Consider the following 25325-nt stretch of genomic DNA (forward strand, 5'->3'; position numbering starts at 1 on the left):
GAAAGATTTCTGAAACGTTTGGAAATTACAACGTTTTCATGTTCAGCTAGATCTTGACTAGACCATGAGTAACCTGAAAGCTTTACTATTCTGAATTCCCTGGTCTAGAATGTTTATTCCTCAGGAAATCATTTATATTGTACAACTGGTATCAAAACTGAAGAAAATAGCCTAATATTTGGGTCCCTAACAACTGCATATCTTTTCCACAAGTTTACTAATGAATTTCTTTAAAAAATATCCAACTTAAATCCTGCTCATTTAATTTAGAAAAGTGATAGCTGTTCATGTGATACTGAAATGGAAGCATCATTTGTCTATTTTTTACACATATAAAAATCAAGGAGATGGGGTGGAAGAAAGCGTACTATAGTATTTCCATAGAAAAGAAAGGTTTTCCACAGAAATTCTCAAGTTTAAAAACGCTGCATTGAAGTTTTTTATAAGAAAGGTATCTTCAAAGATTTAAATCTTGGATTAAAAATTTCCTCTTAAATTGAAATTTGGAGAATAAGAATTTGACTCAAATTTATGAAACGTGAATGGAGGAAAGCGTGCTATTTAAAATTTTTTGGTGTGTACAATGTGTTTAGCTTTTTATTTTGTTTTCTAAGTTTGCTAGCTTTATATTTTCTCTTGGCACATTCAAGCATCCTACTTTTTTCACAATTTGGGCTATGTGTCATTAAAAAGATAAGCTTATTCTGAAAGTAGCCAGTGTATATGAAGACTGCCTACTTTTCAAATGGGCTAACATGTATTCCTTAGTACACAAAGATACATGAATATGCATTTAAAGCAAAAGGCATTCTGCACTGTGATTATAGAATACACAAAGCTCTGCTTTATGCATTTACTTACGAACCCACAATTTTCCAATATATATTCACAGACCACATCTTAAAAACTCTAGGCAAGCCATTATAGTGCACTTTTATCTATCAGATGGAGTATATGAAAAGAATACAGAGATTAACGTGGCAGGTGCATTGATAAGCCTCCAGATTCTGAGGATTTTGTTTTTGTTTTTTTAAGTGGCGGTTAAAACACAGTAGAGAACTTATTGAAAGGTGAAAACTTTAAAAGACCTTTCTGAAGGAAACTTCTCAGAGGCTGTGTTAAAGGCTATTACTGGAAACTCCAAAAATTCAAGAGAGGTTACTGATGAAAAATAAAATAAAATGTTCAGGTCACCATAACTGGCAGCTCTGGTTTCAGAACTGACCCCAGAATTCTACTTTGAAGGCCAGGAGACCTCTTAAAATGGCCTTTATTAGCTATTAGTGGTGCTTGGTGGAAATGGTCGGGGTCTTGAGGGCACTAACATGGCCTCACAAATATTTGGTGCCTGTAGTTTCCATAGCTGTTTTAAGGGAGAGGGTGGGAGGAACATTACTCTGGTTTCAAGGGGCTCAGGACCCCTATAAAAGGGGTCACCTCCTAACCACCCCCTACTGGGGTGAAATCCTGAAACTGCCCTGGGAAGATAAGGGAGCCCTTGGCAGATACCGAGGTCAGTGGTATTGGGAACTGGCAGCTTAATGCCCATGGCTGAAAAAATGACAAAATTAGAGTAAGGGAGCATCTCTACAAAGGAAAAACTTATTTGCAGCTTAATTTTTAAATAGACTCAGTGAATGCCCCCTCCTCAACCATTATGCAAAAAGTTTAGGAACCAACACACAGTTAAGCTACTTATATTGCAGTAACTTAGGACTTAATTATGCTATAGGATAGGATAAAAGCTTTGATCCTTAAACATTGCATTAAATGGTTTAAAGGAAGAGCCTGCTTTGAGCTGTGCTAGTCCATGCAGAGATAATACAATCTCAGCGCTCTAGCTAAATTCCTAATGTTTACCTAACGTACTGGTAAGCCTCCCACAGAAGATGGGTCTCTTGGATTTATACTGAAATATAACCTTTTCCCTTCCATATCATATACAGCAGAGCTTACTCTTGAGGCAGGAGCCTAGAAAGTCTAAATCAGGCACCAGAACCTTAATTTTCCAATGGCAGCAACGATCACGATTCTCTTCTCACTGTGATCACCACTGACAACCGCGGATGCTAACTGTAACTCTGGAAGTAGGCGTCCTGAACACAATTTTGAAGATCCACCGCAGACAAAAGACAAAACCCACCACACAGAGCCAGTGGTTGATAAAAGTATTCAGGTAACCACATTTCACAGACGATTTTTGTCCTTCATGTATTCTCACTTGGGCAGAGATGGAGGCAGTGAGCGAATAGCAATAAGGCAGCCCAGGGCCAGCTGAAGAACGGATCACGAGGAATGACAGCGGCAGCAGGTCTATCCAAACATAGCCTCAAAACCTTCAAATATCGCTAAAAGCCTCTGTGAGGCTCTCTGAATTGCATCAACAAATGGAGCTCATGAGAGAGTGATAGTCTATAAGTCAAATATCTGTGTGTGTGTGTCTGTGTAATATATATGCATATCTGCATATATCTACCTATATGGCACACATATTCACTTAGGGGAAACAGCCTGGCAATTAATTTGGAACTCAAATGACATGGTTACACATAGAGCATAATTTCTAAACACAATGTTAGTAAAACAAAATTTATTTGTAAAACAGGACCTGTTATATAAAATGGCACACAATCAAGTTATACAAAAATACAAAATTTCTTTCTGATTACAGTTCTAGTTGCAAATGATAATTAGAAAGCATTCCTGGTGGCTTCCAAACAGTTGAGATTGCGAGCATATGGAACAGGGAGCAGCAAGAGTCCATGGTGCTGGGATGGCCAAGTGAGTAGAACCTAATTTCCAAATTCAAGAATTCCACCAGGTCACTTTGGAGGGACACCTCCTAAGATAAGTAGCTCCTGTAATGTCTTCTGTTTTGATACCCATCTTCCATACTTTTGCCAAGCCTAAATTTAGTTCCCAATGTTTCTTAATGCCCACAATCTGTGTGGCTATGAAACAGAAGGTAGACTGAATTTTCCTACATGATTTGCTCTCTCACCTATTTGGATAATTGTTAGTTACATAATTATATTTATTCCATTTCAAATGATATAAAAGAGTACAATGATATCGTTTAGTGACATCACATGTTAGAATGTTAACTTCTGGAGAATTATTGTTTCAAAATAGCTACTCTCACAATATTGTTTTCTGTGATCTTGCCAAGACGTGAGCTCCTGTTTCTTTAAAAAATAAAAATAAAATAAAATTCCGGACTGTTATTGCAAATATTCTGAAAAATCAGAAATATTACATGAGCTTTGAAAAGAAACCGAGGCATTTAGCAAATTTTAGCCTAGCTAGAGTAAAGAACACGGATACTTAAAAAAAAATACAATTTACCTTTTGCAGCAATTTAAAGGTCCAACCCTTTGAAAGGAAGCACATTAGCAAACAGCTGCTTATTAAGCCCTAGTGACATTAATTGTACACATTTCCATAATACCGGTCTAATTCACTGTCTAATTCTGGTAGGAGGCAATGCTTTCTTTCAAAAGATTCTCCTTCCATGGAATGATAAAATGCTGAGGCTTTTTTTTTTTTGTACAGAGCCTATATTTAGTGCAATAAGTTTAAAAAATCTGCTCTGAAATATTTACTTTACATTAACAAAAATAGCTTTTTTTAAAAAAATTGTAACAAAAAGGAGTTATCGCATAAACAGATCATGAATTATTCTTAGCAAATTACACTTTTTTTTCTTAAAGCATTCACCATTACAATAAGCAGAACAATGAAATATTAGCCATTCATATCTGGTAAGCTTCAGGAATTAAAAAACCCCCCAAAACCCAAAACCCATCCCCAAACACAAAGAACGTTCAACACTTGAGGATCAAAACATTAACCAATTCTTCAGTTAAACATTGTAGAATTCTGGATACTTAATGAATTGCCAAGGAGAGGAGCACCTGCCAGTATGTTTTCAGATTTTATAGCAAGCATTTGAATAAAATGGCCATTTAGCCCTAAGCCATTGAAGTTCCTCTGAAGCAGAAGCCCAAGTACCGGAATTTTCAATGCTTTGTGTTTCATGTTTCTCTCCTTTTTTTATTCCTTCCAGCATTACTTAGTCTGCAAACCTATACACAGAAACTTAAAGGCTAAACTTGCTGGGTACCCCAGCTTCCTTTCAAATCAGGCACACAAATGTGTGGAGGATGCTACTAACGTCAAAATGAAAGAAAGACAAAATATAAGAGAAAAGTTTGCATAAGAAAGATTATCTACCCTTTCCTTTTTTACCTACTCTCTTATAGAAGCATTAGGGTAAACTACAAATACCTGAGGAGTTGGTTACTTTTTAATGTTGGCTGACAAATGCATGAGCTATTACGAAAATTCCCATATTGGGTCCACTTGTATGTTTCTAAAAGGAAAATGACATGGCTTCTTTGATTGGGGAAAACTGAATGGAATAACTCCTTATTTACCTGAAAGCATATGCCTAGTCTCATCCCACTAGGACTTATGCATCAGTAAAATAAGGTCTTGATTTTATGCACGCATCAGGGAAATCACCCCTGAATAAACTTTAGACAGAGAATTCGGTACAATAATTTTACCTAATTTAAATAACTAAAGTTAAAATCTCCTCTAAGTTATTAAAAATGTTAATCAGATATGAATCTTAACATTTCCATTAAGACAATTACAATTGAAAACATTAAATGACGGCAGTTGCCTTGTAAAAGCCACCCGTATGAAAGGAGTACATGTTTGACAAAAATAAGCATAAAAAAGGTATTAAATCCCTGTTCCTGTTCTCTGATTTTGGCTGATTATGTGTGTGTGTGTATATACATATACATATATATACACACATACATATACATATATACACACACCCACACACACAAATACATAGTTATGTGTATATATTGTTTTGGAATGTCAATGGGTTCCATAACGGTCGGCTAGGTTCAAGCAGAACTTGCTCCCGAAGCCTAGAAAACAAAGTCATACAGAGTATAATCTTAGACAATTACCATTAAAAGGAGATCATGAATGATGTTACAAATACACAGATGGTCACAAACAGCAATATAGAAAAATGGATTGAGAATCCTTCTCCTCCAAACCTAAATTCCAGGGTCTGAAATTCCTGTGATTGTAGAAAGTCACACTTCCCTCTGGGTCATCTTTGAGATATGCAGAGAATTCATCTCTAGTCTATGTTGCTATAGTGCCCAGGTTTTTTCCTCCATTTTCTCTGTAAGTTTTTCCTGTATGATAGCGAGCAGATTGCCAGATGTCTCTTTCTTAAACTTCTACATCACATTTGGTAAATTTTTCTAAAATAATTTTCAAAGATTTATAGAAAGACCTTACAAACCTTCAACGTTTCCTTAACTAGTGAGGCTCTCTTAAAAAAAAAAAAAAAGTCTAAGAGGAAAGCTGGAAGTACTTATGTTTAGTTTAGTGATGCCCTGTCAAATGTAAAAATTTAAACCTCGTTTTTCTGAACATTATTTTATAGACTTAAAAAAAACTCATATTAAACTATCCCATTAAGGAGGCAGACAGTGAACTCGAACAGCAGTGTTTCTACAGATGCAGCAAAATAGTTATGACGCTCTGTTAACAGAACTTTCATCTATGGGAATAACATGTGAATTAAACCAAGCAAACACAAATAAGCAATCGTAAATTCTACCAATCCCCAAACTCTAGGAGGGAGTTTCTCAGGTACTTCTTTAGGGACACACACAAGATGGTGGTGGTATTACGGGTCAACTCTTAACATGCATACTTCGAAAGAGAGCAGATTTAGAGGTACTGATATGCTTGAAAGATTTAATTATCCTGTGAGCAACAATTCACACATCTCTCATGGGGACTTTCTGAACCACTTGAAACGTTGTTCTTAGAGATCAAATGCTACAATGTCCAAAGGACCAGAAAAACAATGCACACAGAAGATGTATTTTGGGACACGGCAGAGGGCTTTGCCATTAATCTGCAAGCAACGAACAACATAAAATAAAAGTAAAAGTGGAATGAAGATTTTAATGTGGTGTTTGAATTAAGGGACATTAATTTAAAGCTGAAAGTAATATTAGGGGGAAAAAATTTCTACATTTTTGGCTTCTGATAGAATGCCACATAACCTAGGCAATTCTCCTACTATTAATACCTATGAATCAGGGGTTTAGGTAAGAGAAGGTATATTTGCATTCTGGTCTACCACAATTCAGCTATCTTTCCCTCAAGAATAATACAGAAATACATGCCAATTCATGGTCGAAGTAGCTAGTCCTAAACCTCTAATTATTTCTCCCTTTCTTTAAATGCTTGTTACTGAAGAGTGCTTTAATGTACGCTTCAACCACTGGAAAGACAGAAAAGGGGGGGAAGGGTGGTTTACATTTTAAGATTTTATATGTCTTTTAAAAGTTTTAGGTTTGAAACCTTATTTTCTGAACAATTAGGACAACCAAGCAGTGGCAAGAAGGAAACCTTCCTCATTTTTCCAGGCTATCTTAGGGTTGGCAGAATTTTCACTGTGGTCCCCCTCAGGCCACATGAAGTAAGAGGGATGCAGAAAGAAAGGGCAGGGAGGCAAGTAACCTGACAGGAGGGATTGGTGATTAGCACCCCTTCCCTGTTCATCCAGTGCTGTCTGATGCACACTTAAAAATAAGAGTTACATGGCCATTCTACACGCTCTTACTTATGATTAGAGTGATCTGTGCCTTGGGAATATAAACATTGAAGTTTTGACTTTATCATCATCAATGCTATTAAGAGCAACACCAAAATAGGCACTGGATGGGGTTACAGAGAAGAGTTTATAGCTAAACATTCTGTTGAGGCTTTAATGTAGGTTGAATATGCAGTTATTTTGCATATACATATACCATCCCCCCACCCCCGCAATGAAGCCATTTCCTTCATTCTTACATACTTAAATGGGCTTGTTTTATACTACATATTTCTTAAGTTGGACACCTATAAATCAAACCATTTATTAAAGTATAAAGGAGAAAGAAAAGAGAGTCTTCACCTCTCCTTTTTTTGGACATTATATGCAAAAAGAAGGCACATTGTTTGAAAATTAAGTGCTTAAGGATGTAGGCAATTATATAATATTCTGAAATAAACATGTTATTTAAGAATAATACACTTGTAATACAAGCAGTAATTAGACCAATATAGCTAAAGACATCTGTCATTATGCAGTGGTGAGAATATATATGGGAAAAGCTACTCAGGATTTTCTTATACTGGTTAATTTTAAGTTGCTTTTTTCAAATGAAAGGAGAGTAGTTATATATATATCACTGACCAGAGGTAATTTATCTTTCTCACATTTAAACTGAGGCTGGAGAAGACCAGATTGTCTTTTTGAGTGGGAATGTGGGTGTAGACGGAAATAGCCTTGTTTGCTACTGAAAAATAGCTTAAGAAACAAAGAAAGTACAATCCAGGCAACAGAAGAAAAAGTCAGCAAAGGGGAAGAGACAGCAACATAAACAAACCAATATTAAAAGAAGGGGGGAATATGAATTTCAGCAAGTTGAAAGGAATTGCTATCATCACTTCTAAAATAAGTATCAAACCGTCAGTTCAAGTGCACAACCAAATGTTCAGTCCCATGAAAACTAAACACTGACAGTTAAAAAGAAAAAAATGGAAACTGCAAGTTCACCTCAGGGACAAAAATATCCCCTGCCCCGCCATGAACACTGTTCCTTTCAGCTTACTTTTACAGAAGGTGGTCTCAGTTGTGACAAGAATTCTGCCATCCAAGTGATGGGTAAACACACAAACAGAAAGAGCAGCACGTCCTGCGTGACACAGATCACAAAAGCTTCTCCTGAAGAAGTGCAGTCAGTGAAGAGAGAGAGAGAGAGGAAGTGAAAGTGAAATTCTTGGAGGGTGGCCACCTCCTCATCTCCACCTACCATCGGTTTTAGCTCTCTGGCATCAGCAACACCTCCCTTCCCAGCTTCTTTCATTGCTTTCCTGCTGTTTTCCACAAACTCCTGCAAAACAGGGACCAGATTACATAAATTCTTAGGTCCTTTCAGACTTCAGTTGGTAGATGATTTCTAAAGAATATTTACATTTCTGACTCAGTAATGGTAAATGGATGGCCTAAAAACATAGCAATAAGTAATATTTGGTACCACACAAAAGAGCAGCTAAATTTGTGGGGATGCAATCTTGATATAAAATCTTTTTTCCCACCATTCCTTGTGACAATCTCACTTAGGCTCAAAGAGATGTCAGTTCTATCTGAAAGAGAAAATACCTTTCGTTTTTTAGAAAACACTATTTTTCCACACTTAGAATATTGTTTTATTTGTTGTGTTACTTTTTCCATATCAAGGTTAAATGGAAAAGCAACAACATTTTACTCTATAAGCCTCCTCTTTAAAATAACCCTAGGAGGTAAAAGAAAGCATTGATACTACTAAGTATAGTATACTGTTTTTACCAAGCCATAAATAAGCTATTTGAAAAAAAAAAGTCTATCTGGCCTTGAGATTACTCCATAAAGCAGGAAGACAGGGAGTAACAACCAGAACCAGTGGATAGAAGTAGTTAAAATGGGATTATGCCCTGAAGGAAACATTTCTATCCTGTCAAAGTTTATGGAGTACTTCCTCGTTCAATATCCTCATCATTCTTATAGAGAAAACTAAAATAATAAAAACTATATATTTTACTCTGCTTTTCTTCAGTGGCTTAAAAAACAAAAACAAACCTCTCCTCCTAAATGCCTTAATCACACAAGAGATGATGCTTCTAGGTCAAATTCCATTATGAAAATAACAGTTATGACGCTCTGTTAGCGTCATTATAGGATTGTAATTGAGTTAGGATTATAACTGAGATTATGAAAATGTCCAAAATGTAGCCGGTAATGTTCTTAGTAAAAGAGATAATGAGTACCAAATAGGTCAGTTGAATCACTTGGAATTTTCGAGATTGAAAAAAAAAAAGAATCTAGTTTATTTATTAATACATTTATTTTAGATTTAACTAGATAAACCATGTTTCTGGAAGATGGTGTGTTATTTCAAGGTCTAATGTTTAATCTTAAATATTATCCATTCTTGAGATAGGAATATTTTATAGCTTTATTAAAACACATCTTTAATTGGGCAGCATTTGACATTGAAACTAGTATTTAAACCATTTTAGAATGGTTTCTAAATTTTTTAAAAAATTTAATTGAGGTTCTAATATAGGGAAGCTGCAGAGGTTACGTAACTATAAAGAATCTGAATATAATATCTGTGTAAAGGTTCAGATCTTGACTAATGGGAAACAATACCATCTACCAGTCATGGGTCTGATAATCTGTATTCATTACAAAACTCCTTCAGTTTGGCCTGGAATACTTAGGATAATGAGTTTTAACAGGGCTGACAGCAATAATACTTGGAAAGGTGGTGGATGGAGAAATACAGATAGGCACTACAACCTGGGAAATAAAACTTTTGTCTTTGAGTTCTGATTCAGGAAAAGGCACTTAGAAGACTAGCTGTCCAATGTTCCAGTTCAAGGGCTAAAAAAGTCGATTCAAGTGTATCTAACTGGAGAGATGGAGAGAGCAGTATGGAATAGTGTGAACTCAGGACTCTGAATGGGAAACTGCTCTAGCAAGGTAGATTTGAAATGGTCTCGTTCATGCCAAGAGGATCTTCTTCCCTGATTTCCCCAAGACTAACCTCATTCACGGGTGCTGAAGGTTTAATTCTGAATTACTCAGTTTCATATAATGGGAATTAAATACAGAGAATAGTCTACAAAATATTTATATTAGTATTTTTATGCTTAAAGCAGTAGAGGGCATTTGAGGTACTTACCATCAGCACTTTATCCATATAAAATTCTCTGCCTGGGCTCCCATCATTGTATTTTGTATCAATGGCAAAACACAAGAACAATACATCCACTACCATTTCGTAAATGGACAGGAAGCAATGAGCGACTAGGAAAGCAAAGAGGCAGACGATGATCAGAGGCAGCACCCATACTGTGTAATCTTGCTGGTAGTTGAGCAGCATAATCCCAGCCAGACCTGTGCTGCAGACTATCAGCACCTAAAGCAGAGAGAACAAAGATCACATTTAATAACCTCCTGCAGAAAACCACTATTTCTTCATCATTTGCAGACTTCTCCATTTATAAATGATGGTTGTATGAGTCCATGCCACCGCAAGTTAGAAAGCATAATCCATAAATACCCATATACATGTACATCATATAACATAAATATCATCCTTGTTGACACTAAAAATAATCAAGTTTTCCAAATGTTATGCTTGTTTCCTAAGACTTCACTTATTCAGCATCTGTGGCAATTTTTAAGATAAATGTATACATATCTTAGAATATACACACTGTTAGCACTCAGAAGGAAATTATTGACATTTCAGGGTATTGCTATGTATTTTTTCTAAGCATTTTTACATATATGAAATAGTATTATACAAACATATCATTAAAAGCTCTTCATTAATATTTATATATCATAAATGTTTCATAAATATCTATTCAGCTACATATTTACATTTTATGGGTGATTTAAAATTTATTTAACCATTCTCCTATACTTGGAGACATATTGTTTTCAGATATAAATAATGCTGCAACAAACACCTCTAAGAGCTTTTTCTTTGTTCCATATTTTATTTCACATAGAATATGTGGTAAATTTAATATGATTTGCCATGAAGTGTTGATTTGGACTATTTGTGGAGAAAGAGGTTGCCAAACACACTCATGCTGTAAAAATAAAAGAAACAGCCATTTGCCTACTGTCAAGAACCACCTACTCTGATGCTTCAACACTGTACATGCAGCACTTTAAATTTTCTGTGTTCCTTTTAATACTTTTTATTTCAGTTTTTCAATAACTCTATGAATGGCTTATGGCAAACATTATCACCCTCATTTTATAGATTGGGAAACATGCTTAGAGGGGCTAGCTGATCTGCCCAAGGCCACAGAGTAGAATAAAGATAAGATACCATTCAAAAAATGGTCTTATGATGCCAACACCAGTACTCTTTCCAGGTAAAAATTCAGCAAATACTTGGATACTGATATATCACCGTAACAGATTACACTGAATCCTAGCCACACTCTTCCCCAGCCCTTTACCTGGCCTAGCGTCAAGCTTTAAATAACAAAAGAAAAGAAAGAGTTCTCTAGAACCACAGCAGCCTTTCCTTGCCCAGTGCTGAGGACAGGCAGACTGAGAATTCTTCTTTTGCCTTTCCCTCACTATTTATCAACACCAAAACATCTCTCATTCACCATTATCTTAACCAGGAATTATAATGCATCAGAAGATGTATTGGTTAAGCTATAAATTGATCCCTCTCTCAGATGATTTTAGGGAGCAAATCTGGGTCTGCTCCCCTCTCATCATTTTTTGTGGCAATATACCTATGAATCTTCTCTCACAGTGACTTATTTTCTGGGGTGATGTCCACAAATAGCTAATTAGGTCCATTTTTTTTCCCTCTTCTGTTTCAATTTTAGGATGAGTTATTTCTTATACTCTTCTTCAATGTTTTTACATCCACCCTATGGGAGAACTCAGCTGCTTTACACTCTCTCTATGGCACTAAAAGTTAAACCACATTTGAAATGTTAAAGTCAATTATAGGCAGAAGATGTGGCTCAGACAAGTAGATGCTGAGACAAAAACTGTTAAGGTAGAATACTGTCACATGAGAACCAACTTCAAAAACTAGTGACATTTAGCTTAAGAAGTCAATTTAATAATTTACTCCCCAATTTAATTTAATAATTTAATAATTACTCCCCAATATAATGAAAGGGTATCATGCACTCATTCAAGCAGAGGATACATTAGTGGTTCTCAAACTATTAGAGGGGCTGGAAATCCCTTGGGGAGTTTGTGAATAATGCAGATTCCTGGGTCCTGCCCCCAGAGAATCTGATTGGTTTGATTTAATATGAAGCTTAGCAATATTCATTTTCAAAGAACCCTCGGGTGATTCTTAGAAAGTCCACAGCCTATAAGGAGTACTGCTCTATATCACTGATCTCCATGGTAGAGCACACATAGCCCAGAGAAGGTTCAAGAGAATCACCTGGGACTTTTATTTGTATTTCCCATACGTTTAAAATTTTACACTTTATAAAGCATATATTAGTGAAAGCTATACATACGTCATTAATAAATAAATGTAAATATATTGGGGAAATGTGCTCAAATCATTTTTTGGTAATAGGATGTTTGATTTTAAAGGTTTAGACATTCTTGTTATAAAGGATAAATTATTTGTGATGCAGTAGAAGAGATTCATACACAGAGTAGGATGTGAGAAGCAGGAAGAAAAGGATGCTGGTTTTGGAGTCAGAAAGATGTAGGACTGAATCAGTTAGAACTTCTTAGTTTTGTGACTCTAAGGAAGTTCACTTAACTTTTCTGAGATTGTTTTTCCATCTTTAAGAGAGACACAATAGGACATACATCCCGTAATTGTTAAAATAAGCATTCTGAAAGCATTTAACATAGTGACTGGCAAACTTAGCTTCTTTCTTTCTTTTTTTTTTTTTTTGTCATCATAAATCTTGCATTTATGATGCCCTTTTCCCCCATGGAACCCATGTTTTGAAAGATTTTGTTTACCAACAAAATAGCATCAACAAATAACTCATATTTTCATTTTCTAATAATTGAAGCCAGATTAAATTGTCAGCTAGAACATCTAATTGTCATAAAAAGTATTATCAAATAGAGGTAAAATAATTTCAAACAGAAGCAAAGAAACAAGATTTGGGGGAATTTTTTGGTATAGTTTTATTGGCAATAAATATGCAGTATGCAATATTTATTAGACTTAAAATGCAATACCTATTAGACTTAAAAATGTTTAAAAAGCTTCTAAATCACTATTCTTAATCTTTGAGGACCCTGTAGGCCAGTGATCATAGGTCACAAGCCACTAAACTAGAGGAGCTAAGGTCTCTTCCAAATCTAATTTACCATTCCATAAAATCATTGGGGCTTCATAGAAATGGAATACATGACACTGTCTTTTGTTTTCTTTCTAAAATCAAGATTTTGAAAATTAAATTTAAAATTTTGAGATATTATGAATTCACGTGCAGTTATAAAAAGTAACAGAACGATTCCATGTACCCATTACCCAGTTCCCTTCAATGGAAACACCTTGCAAAATTACAGTACAAAGTCACAACCCAGATATTCATACTGGTACGACAAAGATACAGAACATTTCCATCACCACAAGCATCCTTCGCTTTAACCTTTTATAGATATTCCTACTTCCCCCCTCCCCTATCACTAACTGGGTGACCACATATATGGTCTCCATTTCTACTGATATAATATTGTCATTTCAAGAATGTTATATAAATGGAATCATACAGCACTTCATCTTCTGGGATTGGCATTTTTCACTCAGCATAATTCCCTCAAGATTCATCCAAGTTGTTCCATGTACTAGTAGTTTGTTCCTGACACTTTCATAATGTTTATTATGATCTACCTAGTTGAACTATCTGATCAAAAACTATTTCTGCATACTAGTAGCCATTAATTTCATTAATTGTAATGAAAGAAACTCTTTAAAAGATTTATTGTATTCTGTGATCAGAACTATATTTTTGGAAAAGGAAAACAAGAATTTATCTTAGTACATTGGAAACCCAGAAGTTTTTTTTTCCTCTTATCTTTCTCCTTTTTTGATTTCTCAATTTAAAAAGTGTTTACCTTTCATGGTTTTAAAAGTCTTGTTTTTACAACATTAGAAATATTATGTTATTCAAAATTATATTTTTCTGGAAAGCAACTTGGAAATATGTATCAAAAATCCTATTATGTATTTGAACTCATTAATTCTACTTCTAGGATTCTGGCCTCAGGAAATAGGTATTAATGTGGGCAAGAACTGGTATGCAAAAGTTTCACTTTATAATAGTAAAAAATTGAGAAAAGTTCAACTGTAAAAAAACCAAAAGAACCCAGAGGCTTCATTAAATAAATGATACAACAACTATATAGACATTTTTAATAAAATGAGAAATGCTCATAATATAACACGAAGTGAAAAAAGGGATACAAAACTTCCTTTTCTACCAGATTTTAAATTCTCTTTATTGACTAGTATATAAGCAGCACCCAGATTAGCCCCTAGTACATTACCAGTAGGCACTCTATAAATATTTGTTGAATGACTAAAAGGTTATGATAAACCTAAAGAAAAAATTTTGACAGGTCATTAGGTTGCTGAAAAACTCAAAGCCAATTTTAAAACACTGTATTTTATCCTGTATATATTTTTCCATTACAAGAGAAATGCATACTTAATATAGAAACTTTATCATATAAAGTTTATCAACTTTATCAAAGTTTCTATCATATCATAGAAACTTTACCATTATATGATAAAGTGGGGGGAGGTGCTTGGAATCACTCATATTTTCAGTATTTCAAAGCAATAGTTATTAAAAATATTTTGAGATATTAATTTTCTTTCTCTTTCTTACGCACATTTTTATGCACATTTTAAAATGGTTCTGTGATGGTCTAGTAGTTTTATTCAGCTTTTCCACTTATTATACACATTATCACATTATAAACTCAATAAAATACATGGTTTAGGGAATTCCTTGGTGGTCCAGTGGTTAGGACTTGGTGTTTTCACTGCCATGGGCCTGGGTTCAATCCCTGGTTGGGGAACTAAGATGCTACAAGCCACACGGCGTGGCCAAAAAAAATTTAAAAAGTTAAACAAATAAAATAAAAAAACAGGGTTTAAGAGGTGAATAGTCTGTTGATTATTATTTCCAACCTTTACTGTCAGGCAGTAGATTGTTTACAATTAGTCACTACTGTAAGTAATGCTGTATTTAGAATTATCTCCAGTAGTTTACAATCATCAGAATCAAAAGGCTTTAGGCGGGAAAAAAAAAGGCAGCCCAGGGACAAAATTAATGTCAGTTGAGGCAATTATAGCGCACAGTGATTAAAAACTTTGAAGTCAGACAGATCTGAGTCTGAACTCCAGCTCTGCCACATTCGAGTTTTCTAAATTTGGACAACCTACTTAGCTCTCTAAACTTTGGTTTCCTTTGCTGTAAAATGAAGATAATAGTAGTAGGTCTCCTTACAGGGGAGGACCAAATATAACACTTCACATAAAGCACTGCCCTCAGTACCTGGTACTCAGCAAGTGTCTCAATCAGAGTTACTAAAATTATCATCGTGATCAAATGTTGCCACTTGGTATAATTTTCTCCCTTATTCTCTATATGTCTTCTTATTTCGCTTTTATTTTAATTGCTCTGCATTATATATGTTTTTAGTTGAAGTTGCTTCATATCTTTCTTAGCAGTAGGGGTCAATTATAAATACATAAAAAATGAACAAAAAAATCTGAAGCCTTCCTGAGTTAGTCATATAGCACATAAATAATAGCAATGGTTACTGACAGGGTCAGACCTGTACTCATTCGTTAACATGAATTAACTCATTCAATTTTTACTATAAAAATTATCCTCTTATTGTTAAAACATGACAAAAAAACAAATCCAGGAGTCATAATGTACGTTTAATTACAAATTTTCAAAATAACTATCTGTATGGTTTTATAATTCTTTTTAGATGACAATTGCCTGAGAACTTAAAACTACATTACACAGTGCTAATCAATGCCTTTCTACATCAAATATTTAATTCCCTTTCAAAAACATTTTAAAGGCACAGTGGTTGGAGTAACTTAAGTGTTCAGCAGTAAGAGAACAGCATTTCATGGAACAGTGGCCATCATGATAATGAGTAATTATGAAGATTATCAAAGTAATGCAAAAAATATATATGACAGAATATGAAGTGAAAATAGCAGAAGAAATAGCTATGTATACCAGGATTGTTATACTATAGAAATATAAGCCTGTGAAAAAACACTGGGAGGGAATATAAAAATAAGTTATTAGGTTATAGTGGTGGTGCCGTTTTCTTAACTCAATTTTTCAAATTTTCTGAGTATTTTATGGTTTGAAATATAGATACAAAGATAAAGTGAGTCCTCAATTATAATGTTATCTAATATTTTGCAGATTTTAATAGCACAGAATAGAAAAACACTTTTGAGGACAGTTAGGTCTCATTCCCTAACAGCTCTATTTTAAGGGGTTTATATATAGTAACGATGACGGCTAATATTCATCAAGAACTTGCAATGTATCAAGCACTATCTTAGGTACCCTACAAGTATTAATCAGTCTAACCCTCACAGTTCTAGGGGTTTGGCACTATTATTACCCCAATTTCACAAATGGACAAACCGAGGCACAGAGTGGTTATATACCCTGCCTCAGGTCACACAGCTAGTCAGGCCAGGATTTAAATCCAGGCAGTCAGGCTCCAGATGCAGTGCCCCTAACCATTACATGGACTGTTTCTTAATTCAAAATATGTAATGGGCAAATTACTTAACTGCTCCGTGCCTCAGTTTCCCCATCTATAACATGAAGATAATAACAGTACTTCCTTTACAAATTTATTACGAGGATTAAATGAGCACAATACATGTAAAGTACTCAGAACAGTGCTTGACACATATTAAGGGTTTTATAAGTGCTTGCTGTATATTATGTGACTTTTAGGTTTTTTGTGGGCTACATATATTTTTGAAATTAAAGAGCAACTATACGCATATGCAAAAATTTACTGTCTGTCTCAGATATTACACTTGGTCTCCTTACCTTGCCTAGGAATAACATGAAATCCCCCACTGTGTTGATGGCAGCTACTCGCAAAGCATTCTCCACGAGAATGACAAAGGCGTCCTTCGCTGAGGTGCAGAAGTTGGTGCTGTTGATAGCTGTGGCTGTGTATGCGTTCTGGACAAAAGCAAAAACAATTTTTCATCAGTACATGTAACCTTTAAGATTTAAACCAAACATAGTTAAAGCATAGCTTGTGAAACTAGTTCACAGTTAAACCCATGGCTTTGGTGAGGTACAGATTTAGATTAAGCTCAAGGAAATCTGAGACATTAAAAAAAAAACCTGATAGGGTAACGAGAGCTTCTCATTTAGCCTAGCTTAGGTCCTTTAAAAACACTGATATTTATTAAAACACACATAAACCTTTCCAATATCCATTAACTTCTTCCATGTACTAGTAAATCAAACCATAATTTAAACTTTCCTAGATATCTTGGGTTCATTACCATGCATATCAGTGATGCATTATTACCACTTCAGTGATGCTTTAAAAGCTACACACACACACACACACACACACACACACACACACACAAAGCCATCAGATTGCTGTGCTGCTTTATCTGGAACCCTTCCTCCTTGGTACTTTCTTCCATGCTGTCTTATCTCATAGTTCTTGCAATAGACAGCTGTTTGCTGCCGATCTTATACCCCTCCCTCCTGGGGCAGGATGCTAAATTCCCTTTAAGAAAACAGACCTTCCCCATTCTCTTGGAGTCTGAGTGAGACTGACACTACCTCCAGCTCTTGGGGTGGGCCTTGGTTGATGTAAGCCAATCAACATGTTCTACCTACAACGATTCAGGGATTCGTACATAAACTAATCAGAGCCTATGAAAGTAAAAGATGTTCCCTGGGGCTTCCAGGCGGAAAAAAAGAAGTTTCCTTTCTCTTCCATAGGTGCTCCTGACAGAGCAGCTCTCTCATTTTTCTGGACAGCAAGGTGTGAGGGTACGAATTGCCATGGCTGTTTTGCCAACATAATGGAAGTCAGAACAGGGAGAGGAACCAGGTACTCGCATTGGGTGACAATGTTTGCAAGATCAGGAACTAGCCAGATTCTGGACTTCTTAGTTATTGAAGCTAATAAATTGCTAAGAATCTCTCCCTTCTTCTCTCTCCCCCACCCCCTTCTCACTCTTGCTCTTTTTTAGGCCAGACTGAGTTGGTTTTCTGTCCCTTGTAGTACTGAGTCCCCAGCTGACATACTTTTATTAAATCATACCTGCTTCTGCTGCCCCATGTTTTCCTTGACCACTCAGACTTTTTCCTTCTTTTTTACATTGCATTCTAGAACAGCATTGGCATTTTCAGGGAAATGTGAATAAGTAACATAACATGAAATATGTCTGAGTCTTAGAAGGGAACGTATATGTACTTTGTAACTAAAACTTACGGTTCTAACCAAGAGGGAGGGAACCCAGCCCCCACCATCAACAGCCAAGAGGATTAAAGTTTTACTGAGCTCTGCCCACCAGCGCAACAGTCAGCTCTACCTACCACCAGTCCCTCCCATCAGGAAACTTACACAAGCCTTTTAAATAGCCTCATCCACGAGAGGGCAGACAGCAGAAGCAAGAAGAACTACAATCCTGTGGCCTGAGGAACAAAAACCACATTCACAGAAAGATAGACAAGATGAAAAGGCAGAGGGCTATGTACCAGATGAAGGAACAAGATAAAACTCCAGAAAAACAACTAAATGAAGTGGAGATAGGCAACCTTCCAGAAAAACAATTCAGGATAATGATAGTGAAGATGATCCATGACCTCGGAAAAAGAAGGGAGGCAAAGATCGAGAAGATGCAAGAAATGTTTAACAAAGACCTAGAAGAATTAAAGAACAAACAAACAGAGATGAACAATACAATAATTGAAATGAAAACTACACTACAAGGAATCAATAGCAGAATAACTGAGGCAGAAGAACGGATAAGTGACCTGGAAGACAGAATGGTGGAATTCACTGCCATGGAACAGAATAAAGAAAAAAGAATGAAAAGAAATGAAGACAGCCTAAGAGACCTCTGGGACAACATGAAACGCAACAATATCCGCATTATAAGGGTCCCAGAAGGAGAAGAGAGAGAGAAAGGACCAGAGAAAATATTTGAAGAGATTATAGTCGAAAATTTCCCTAACATGGGAAAGGCAATAGCCACCAAGTCCAGGAAGTGCAGCGAGTCCCACACAGGACAAACCCAAGGAGAAACACACTGAGACACATAGTAATCAAATTGGCAAAAATTAAAGACAAAGAAAAATTATTGAAAGCAGCAAGGGAAAAACAACAAATAACATACAAGGGAACTCCCGTAAGGTTAACAGCTGATTTCTCAGCAGAAACACTACAAGCCAGAAGGGAGTGGCATGATAGCCTTAAAGTGATGAAAGGGAAGAACCTACAGCCAAGATTACTCTACCTAGCAAGGATCTCATTCAGATTCGATGGAGAAATCAAAAGCTTCACACAAGCAAAAGCTAAGAGAATTCAGCACCACCAAACCAGCTCTACAATAAATGCCAAAGGAACTTCTCTAAGTGGGAAACACAAGAGAAGAAAAGGACCTACAAAAACAAACCCAAAACAACTAAGAAAATGGTCATAGGAACATACATATCGATAATTACCTTAAACATGAATGGATTAAATGCTCCAACCAAAAGACACAGGCTTGCTGAATGGATATGAAAACAAGACCCATATATATGCTGTGTAAAAAAGACCCACTTCAGATCTAGGGACACATACAGACTGAAAGTGAGGGGATGGAAAAAGATATTCCATGCAAATGGAAATCAAAAGAAAGCTAGAGTAACAATACTCATATTTTAAAATAAAGAATGTTACAAGAGACAAGGAAGGACACTACATAATGATCAAGGGATCAATCCAAGAAGAAGATATAACAATTATAAATAAGTATGCACCCAACATAGGAGCACCTCAATACATAAGGCAACTGGTAACTGCTCTAAAAGAGGAAATAGACAGTAACACAATAATAGTGGGGGACTTTAACACCACACTTACACCAATGGACAGATCATCCAAACAGAAAATTAATAAGGAAACACAAGCCTTAAATGACACAATAGACCAGAAGATTTAATTGATATTTATAGGACATTCCTTCAGAAAACAGCAGATTACACTTTCTTCTCAAGTGCGCACGGAACATTCTCCAGGATCGATCACATCTTGGGTCACAAATCAAGCCTCAGTAAATTAAAAAAAACTGAAATCATTTCAAGATCTTTTCTGACCACAATGCTATGAGATTAGAAATTAATTACGGGGAAAAAAACGTAAAAAACACAAACACATGGAGGCTAAACAATACGTTACTAAATAACCAAGAGGTCACTGAAGAAATCAGAAAGGAAATCAAAAAATACTTAGAGGCAAATGACAATGAAAACATGATGATCCAAAACCTATAGGATGCAGCAAAAGCAGTTCTAAGAGGGAAGTTTATAGCTATACTAGCCTACCTCAAGAAAAAAGAAAAATCTCAAATAAACAATCGAACCTTACACCTAAAGGAACTAGAGAAAGAAGAACAAACAAAACCCAAAGTTGGCAGAAGGAAAGAAATCATAAAGATCAGAGCAGAAATAAATGAAATAGCAGCAAAGAAAACAATAGCAAAGATCAATAAAACCAAAAGCTGGTTCTTTGAGAAGATAAACAAAATTGATAAACCATTAGCCAGACTCATCAAGAAAAAGAGGGAGAGGACTCAAATCAATTAAATTAGAAATGAAAATGGAGAAGTTACAACAGACATGGCAGAAATACAAAGCATCCTAAGAGAATACTATAAGCAACTCTATGCCAACAAAATGGACAACCTGGAAGAAATGGACAAATTCTTAGAATGGTATAACCTTCCAAGAGTGAACCAGGAAGATATAGGAAATATGAACAGACCAATCACAAGTAATGAAATTGAAACTGTGATTAAAAATCTTCCAACAAACAAAAGTCCAGGACCAGATGGCTTCACAGGTGAATTCTATCAAACATTTAGAGAAGAGCTAACACCCATCCTTCTCAAACTCTTCCAAAAAATTACAGAGGAAGGAACGCTCCCAAACTCATTCTATGAGGCCACCATCACCCTGACACCAAAACCAAAGATACTACAAAAAGAAAAAGAAAATTACAGACCAATATCACTGATGAATATAGATGCAAAAATCCTCAACAAAATACTAGCAAACAGAATCCAGCAACACATTAAAAGGATCATACACCATGATCAAGTGGGATTTATCCCAGGGATGCAAGGATTCTTCAATATATGAAAATCAATCAATGTGATACACCACATTAACAAATTGAAGAATAAAAACCATATGATCATCTCAAGAGATGCCGAAAAAGCTTTTGACAAAATTCAACACCCATTTATAATAAAAACTCTCCAGAAAGTGGGCATAGAGGGAACCTACCTCAAGATAATAAGGGCCATATATGACAAACCCACAGCAAACATCATTCTCAATGGTGAAAAACTGAAAGTATTTCCTCTAAGATCAGGAACAAGACAAGGATGTCCACTCTCACCACTATTATTCAACATAGTTTTGGAAGTCCTAGTCATGGCAATCAGAAGAGAAAAAGAAATAAAAGGAATACAAATTGGAAAAGAAAAAGTAAAACTGTCAGTGTTTGCTGACATGATACTATACATAGAGAATCCTAAAGATGCCACAAGAAAACTACTAGAGCTAATCAATGAATTTGGTAAAGTTGCAGGATACAAAATTAATGCACAGGAATCTCTTGCACTCCTATACACTAATGATGAAAAATCTGAAAGAGAAATTAAGGAAACACTCCCATTTACCACTGCAACAAAAAGAATAAAATAACTAGGAATAAACCTGCCTATGGAGACAAAATACCTGTATGCAGAAAACTATAAGACACTGATGAAAGAAATTAAAGATGATACCAACAGATGGAGAGATAGACCATGTTCTTGGATTGGAAGAATCAATATTGTGAAATGACTATACTCCCCAAAGCAATCTACAGATTCAATGCATCCCTATCAAATTACCAATGGCATTTTTTTATGGCGCTAGAACAAAAAATCTTAAAATTTGTATGGACACACAAAGGACCCCGAATAGCCAAAGCAGTCTTGAGGGAAAAAAACGGAGCTGGAGGAATCAGACTCCCTGACTTCAGACTATACTACAAAGCTACAGTCATCAAGACAATATGGTACTGGCACCAAAACAGAAACATAGATCAATGGAACAAGACAGAAAGCCCAGAGATAAACCCACACAACTATGGTCAACTAATCTATGACAAAGGAGGCAAGGATATACAAAGACAGTCTCTTCAATAAGTGGTGCTGGGAAAACTGGACAGCTACATGTAAAAGAATGAAATTAGAACACTCCCTAACACCATATACAAAACTAAACTCAAAATGGATTCGATACCTAAATGTAAGGCCAGACACTATAAAACTCTTAGAGGAAAACATAGGCAGAACACTCTATGACATAAATCACAGCAAGATCCTTTTTTGGCCCGCCTCCTAGAGAAATGGAAATAAAAACAAAAATAAACAAATGGGACCTAATGAAACTTAAAAGCTTTTGCACAGCAAAGGAAAACATAAACAAGACAAAAAGACAACCCTCAAAATGGGAGAAAATATTTGCAAATGAATCAACTGACAAAGGATTAATCTCTAAAATATATAAACAGCTCATGCAGCTCAATATTAAAGAAACAAACAACCCAATCCAAAAATGGGCAGAAGACCTAAATAGACATTTCTCCAAAGACATACAGATTGCCAAGAAGCACATGAAAAGCTGCTCAACATCACTAATTATTAGAGAAATGCAAATCAAAACTTCAGTGAAGTATCAACTCACACCAGTTAGAATGGGCATCATCAGAAAATCTACAAATAACAAATGCTGGAGAGGGTGTGGGTAAAAGTGAACCCTCTTGCACTGTTGGTGGGAATGTAAATTGATACAGCCACTATGGAGAACAGTATGGAGGTTCCTTAAAAAACTAAAAATATAATTACCATATGATCCAGCAATCCCACTACTGAGCATATACCCAGAGAAAACCATAATTCAAAAAGACACATGCACACCAATGTTCCTTGCAGCACTATTTACAATAGCCAGGTCATGGAAGCAACCTACATGCCCATCGACAGACGAATGGATAAAGAAGTTGTGATACATATACACAATGGAATATTACTCAGCCATAAAAAGGAACGAAATTGGGTCATTTGTTGAGACGTGGATGGATCTAGAGACTGGCATACAGAGTGAAGTAAGTCAGAAAGAGAAAAAAAATATCGTATATTAACGCATGTATGTGGAACCTAGAAAAATGGTACAGATGAACCAGTTTGCAGGGCAGAGTTGAGACACAGATGTAGAGAACAAATGTATGGACACCAAGGGGGGAAAGCCACGGGGGGGTGGGGGTGGGGGGGTGATGAATTGGGTGATTGGGATTGACATGTATACACTGATGTGTATAAAACTGATGACTAATATAAACCTGCTGTATAGAAAAATAAATAAAATTCAAAAATTCAAAAAAACCCCATAAAACTAATACTAAACTTTCTTTGGGTTATTTGTATGGAAATATGTTAATATAAATGTTTCAGACATTACATGAGATTCCTAGAAATCTTATATGTTCTGGTATAATGTTATAAGTCATAATTCTAGTTATTACTTTAAAATGTGTATCTCAGAAATAACTAAATTTCCTTGTCAATTGCATTATTATGAACTTTCATTAAACCTTTAACTGTGGTCATTTTTAAGTCTTTTGTCATTTACACACAATTCTAGGTGTACTCTGATGGTTTTGCAAAAATGTTCCTATAAAAGGGTTTCATCTTCAAGGAATGCATGGAAAAGACTCTGACAAGTACAGGTTTCTGGTAAGTGACTATACTGCTGAACTGAATGAATAAGCATTTTCAGAAATCTAATGGAAAACTGATGAGTTCATAAAAGTGCTAACAAAAGATCAAGATGAAAAAAAATTACATGGGACTGAGTGAACTGATGAGGATGATTATAATTTTTGTGACTTTCTGCTTGAATAAAAAAATGTGAAAAAAATACAATGATGTATATATTCATGTATACACATTTAGTGATTTGTGGATTTGGTGTTTTTCATCATTATAATAATAATTTCCTTTTGACAAAAAAAAAAAAACCAAAAAACTTATGGTCCTGAGAAATTTTTGGTTTTGTGCTGACTTAAGAAATTGTTGGTGAGTCCAAAATATGGAAGTTGTTGGAAAACTGCAGGACACGAAGGGCTTACTTTACACTGTGTTGTCTGAAAAGTTTTAAACATTGAGCCCAGGAGAGATGGTCTTTAATTTATGAATGTTCCAACTGTATGCGTGTTAGTTATTAAGAACCTGGTATGAAGATGAGGCTTGAGTTATCAAAAATTTAGCTTGCCATTATATGCTTAATTTTATTGGTTAAAAATGCAGAACTTTTCAGGGCCAAGGAGAGAGTACTGTACTGAGTAGGTCACTACTTGTGGTTCATAAACTTTTTACAGTAATGGAGCAGCAAGAAATTATGTTGCTCTTTGAGAAATATAGTATGATTTTGATATATGAAATTCCATCATACAAATTGGCATAACATCACAATATATTACTATATCAGGTTTGTAGGTCTTCTTATCTTGAAAGTTAATATATACAACATTTTAAGGAAATCATACTATTAAATTGTCCTGGTAACATTCATTTGCTGCTTGCTCACTTATACTGTCATCTGCCAGTGTTTCCTATCAGTTAAAAGGCAGCAGGCACCTAACTGCAGTGGTTCACATTTTTTCATCTTCTACAAAGCTTCTTTTGAAACATTCTGCCAAAGGCCTCATGACATCGAAATAAACTATACTTTTGATCTTGTATAATAGTAACTCGGCTGAAAAATGATAAAGAACTTCCCAAGCCTGATCTATTCTCAAAGAACCCAGATTGTTCCCACTTCTCACCAGTTCCCTATGTACTCAAGAAAAAACCCTATTTAACAATTTATTCTAGAGAAGAGGTTTTCAAACTACCACCTGTGGGCTAAATCTGTACTTCTGTACATAAGTTTTATTGGAAAACAGCCATGTTCATTTGTTTACAAACTGTTTTGGCTGTTTCCACGTTATGATGGCAGAACTGAGCAATTGTGGCAGGGACTATATGGCCCACAAAGCCAAAAATATTCACTGTCTGGTCCTTTGCAGAAAAACTTTGCTGACCCTGACTCTAGAGTAATGCCAAGAATCAATACCAACCTCACTTACAGTCTAGGGAACCCACCTTCTCGTCCCTTTCGAAATACAAACCACATTTGCTCATTTCCAGTCTATTAGTATCTTTTCCCACAACTTCCAGACTTGTAGCATTTTTTACTATAATTCTTCAGTTCAACAATTGACAAATGTCCTTGGTGATCTGAGATACAATTTCCCTGAAGAGAAAAACCTTATTTCCCCTATTCTAAGATATGATCCAGGGGCT

General features: G+C 35.6%; 1 protein-coding gene across 3 annotated transcripts in view; it reads right to left on the reverse strand.

The window, feature by feature from the left end:
• Positions 1-25325, reverse strand: part of SLC44A1 (solute carrier family 44 member 1) — a 222279-nt gene that overhangs the window by 52759 nt on the left and 144195 nt on the right. Inside the window, exons 13-16 of one of the 3 annotated variants that reach the window (XM_060014396.1) lie at positions 16732-16869; positions 9825-10061; positions 7911-7991; positions 2574-4949 (exon numbers count right to left, since the gene is read on the reverse strand). In XM_060014396.1, the coding sequence (XP_059870379.1) occupies positions 4926-4949; positions 7911-7991; positions 9825-10061; positions 16732-16869 (480 nt within the window). In that variant the 3' untranslated portion in view covers positions 2574-4925. Of the gene's footprint in view, positions 1-2573; positions 4950-7467; positions 7992-9824; positions 10062-16731; positions 16870-25325 lie in introns of those variants that run through there. The other 2 variants (XM_060014397.1, XM_060014399.1) reach the window with 2 other exon arrangements.

This window comes from Delphinus delphis, chromosome 6 (assembly GCF_949987515.2).
Source record: "Delphinus delphis chromosome 6, mDelDel1.2, whole genome shotgun sequence".
Lineage (NCBI taxonomy): Eukaryota > Metazoa > Chordata > Mammalia > Artiodactyla > Delphinidae > Delphinus > Delphinus delphis.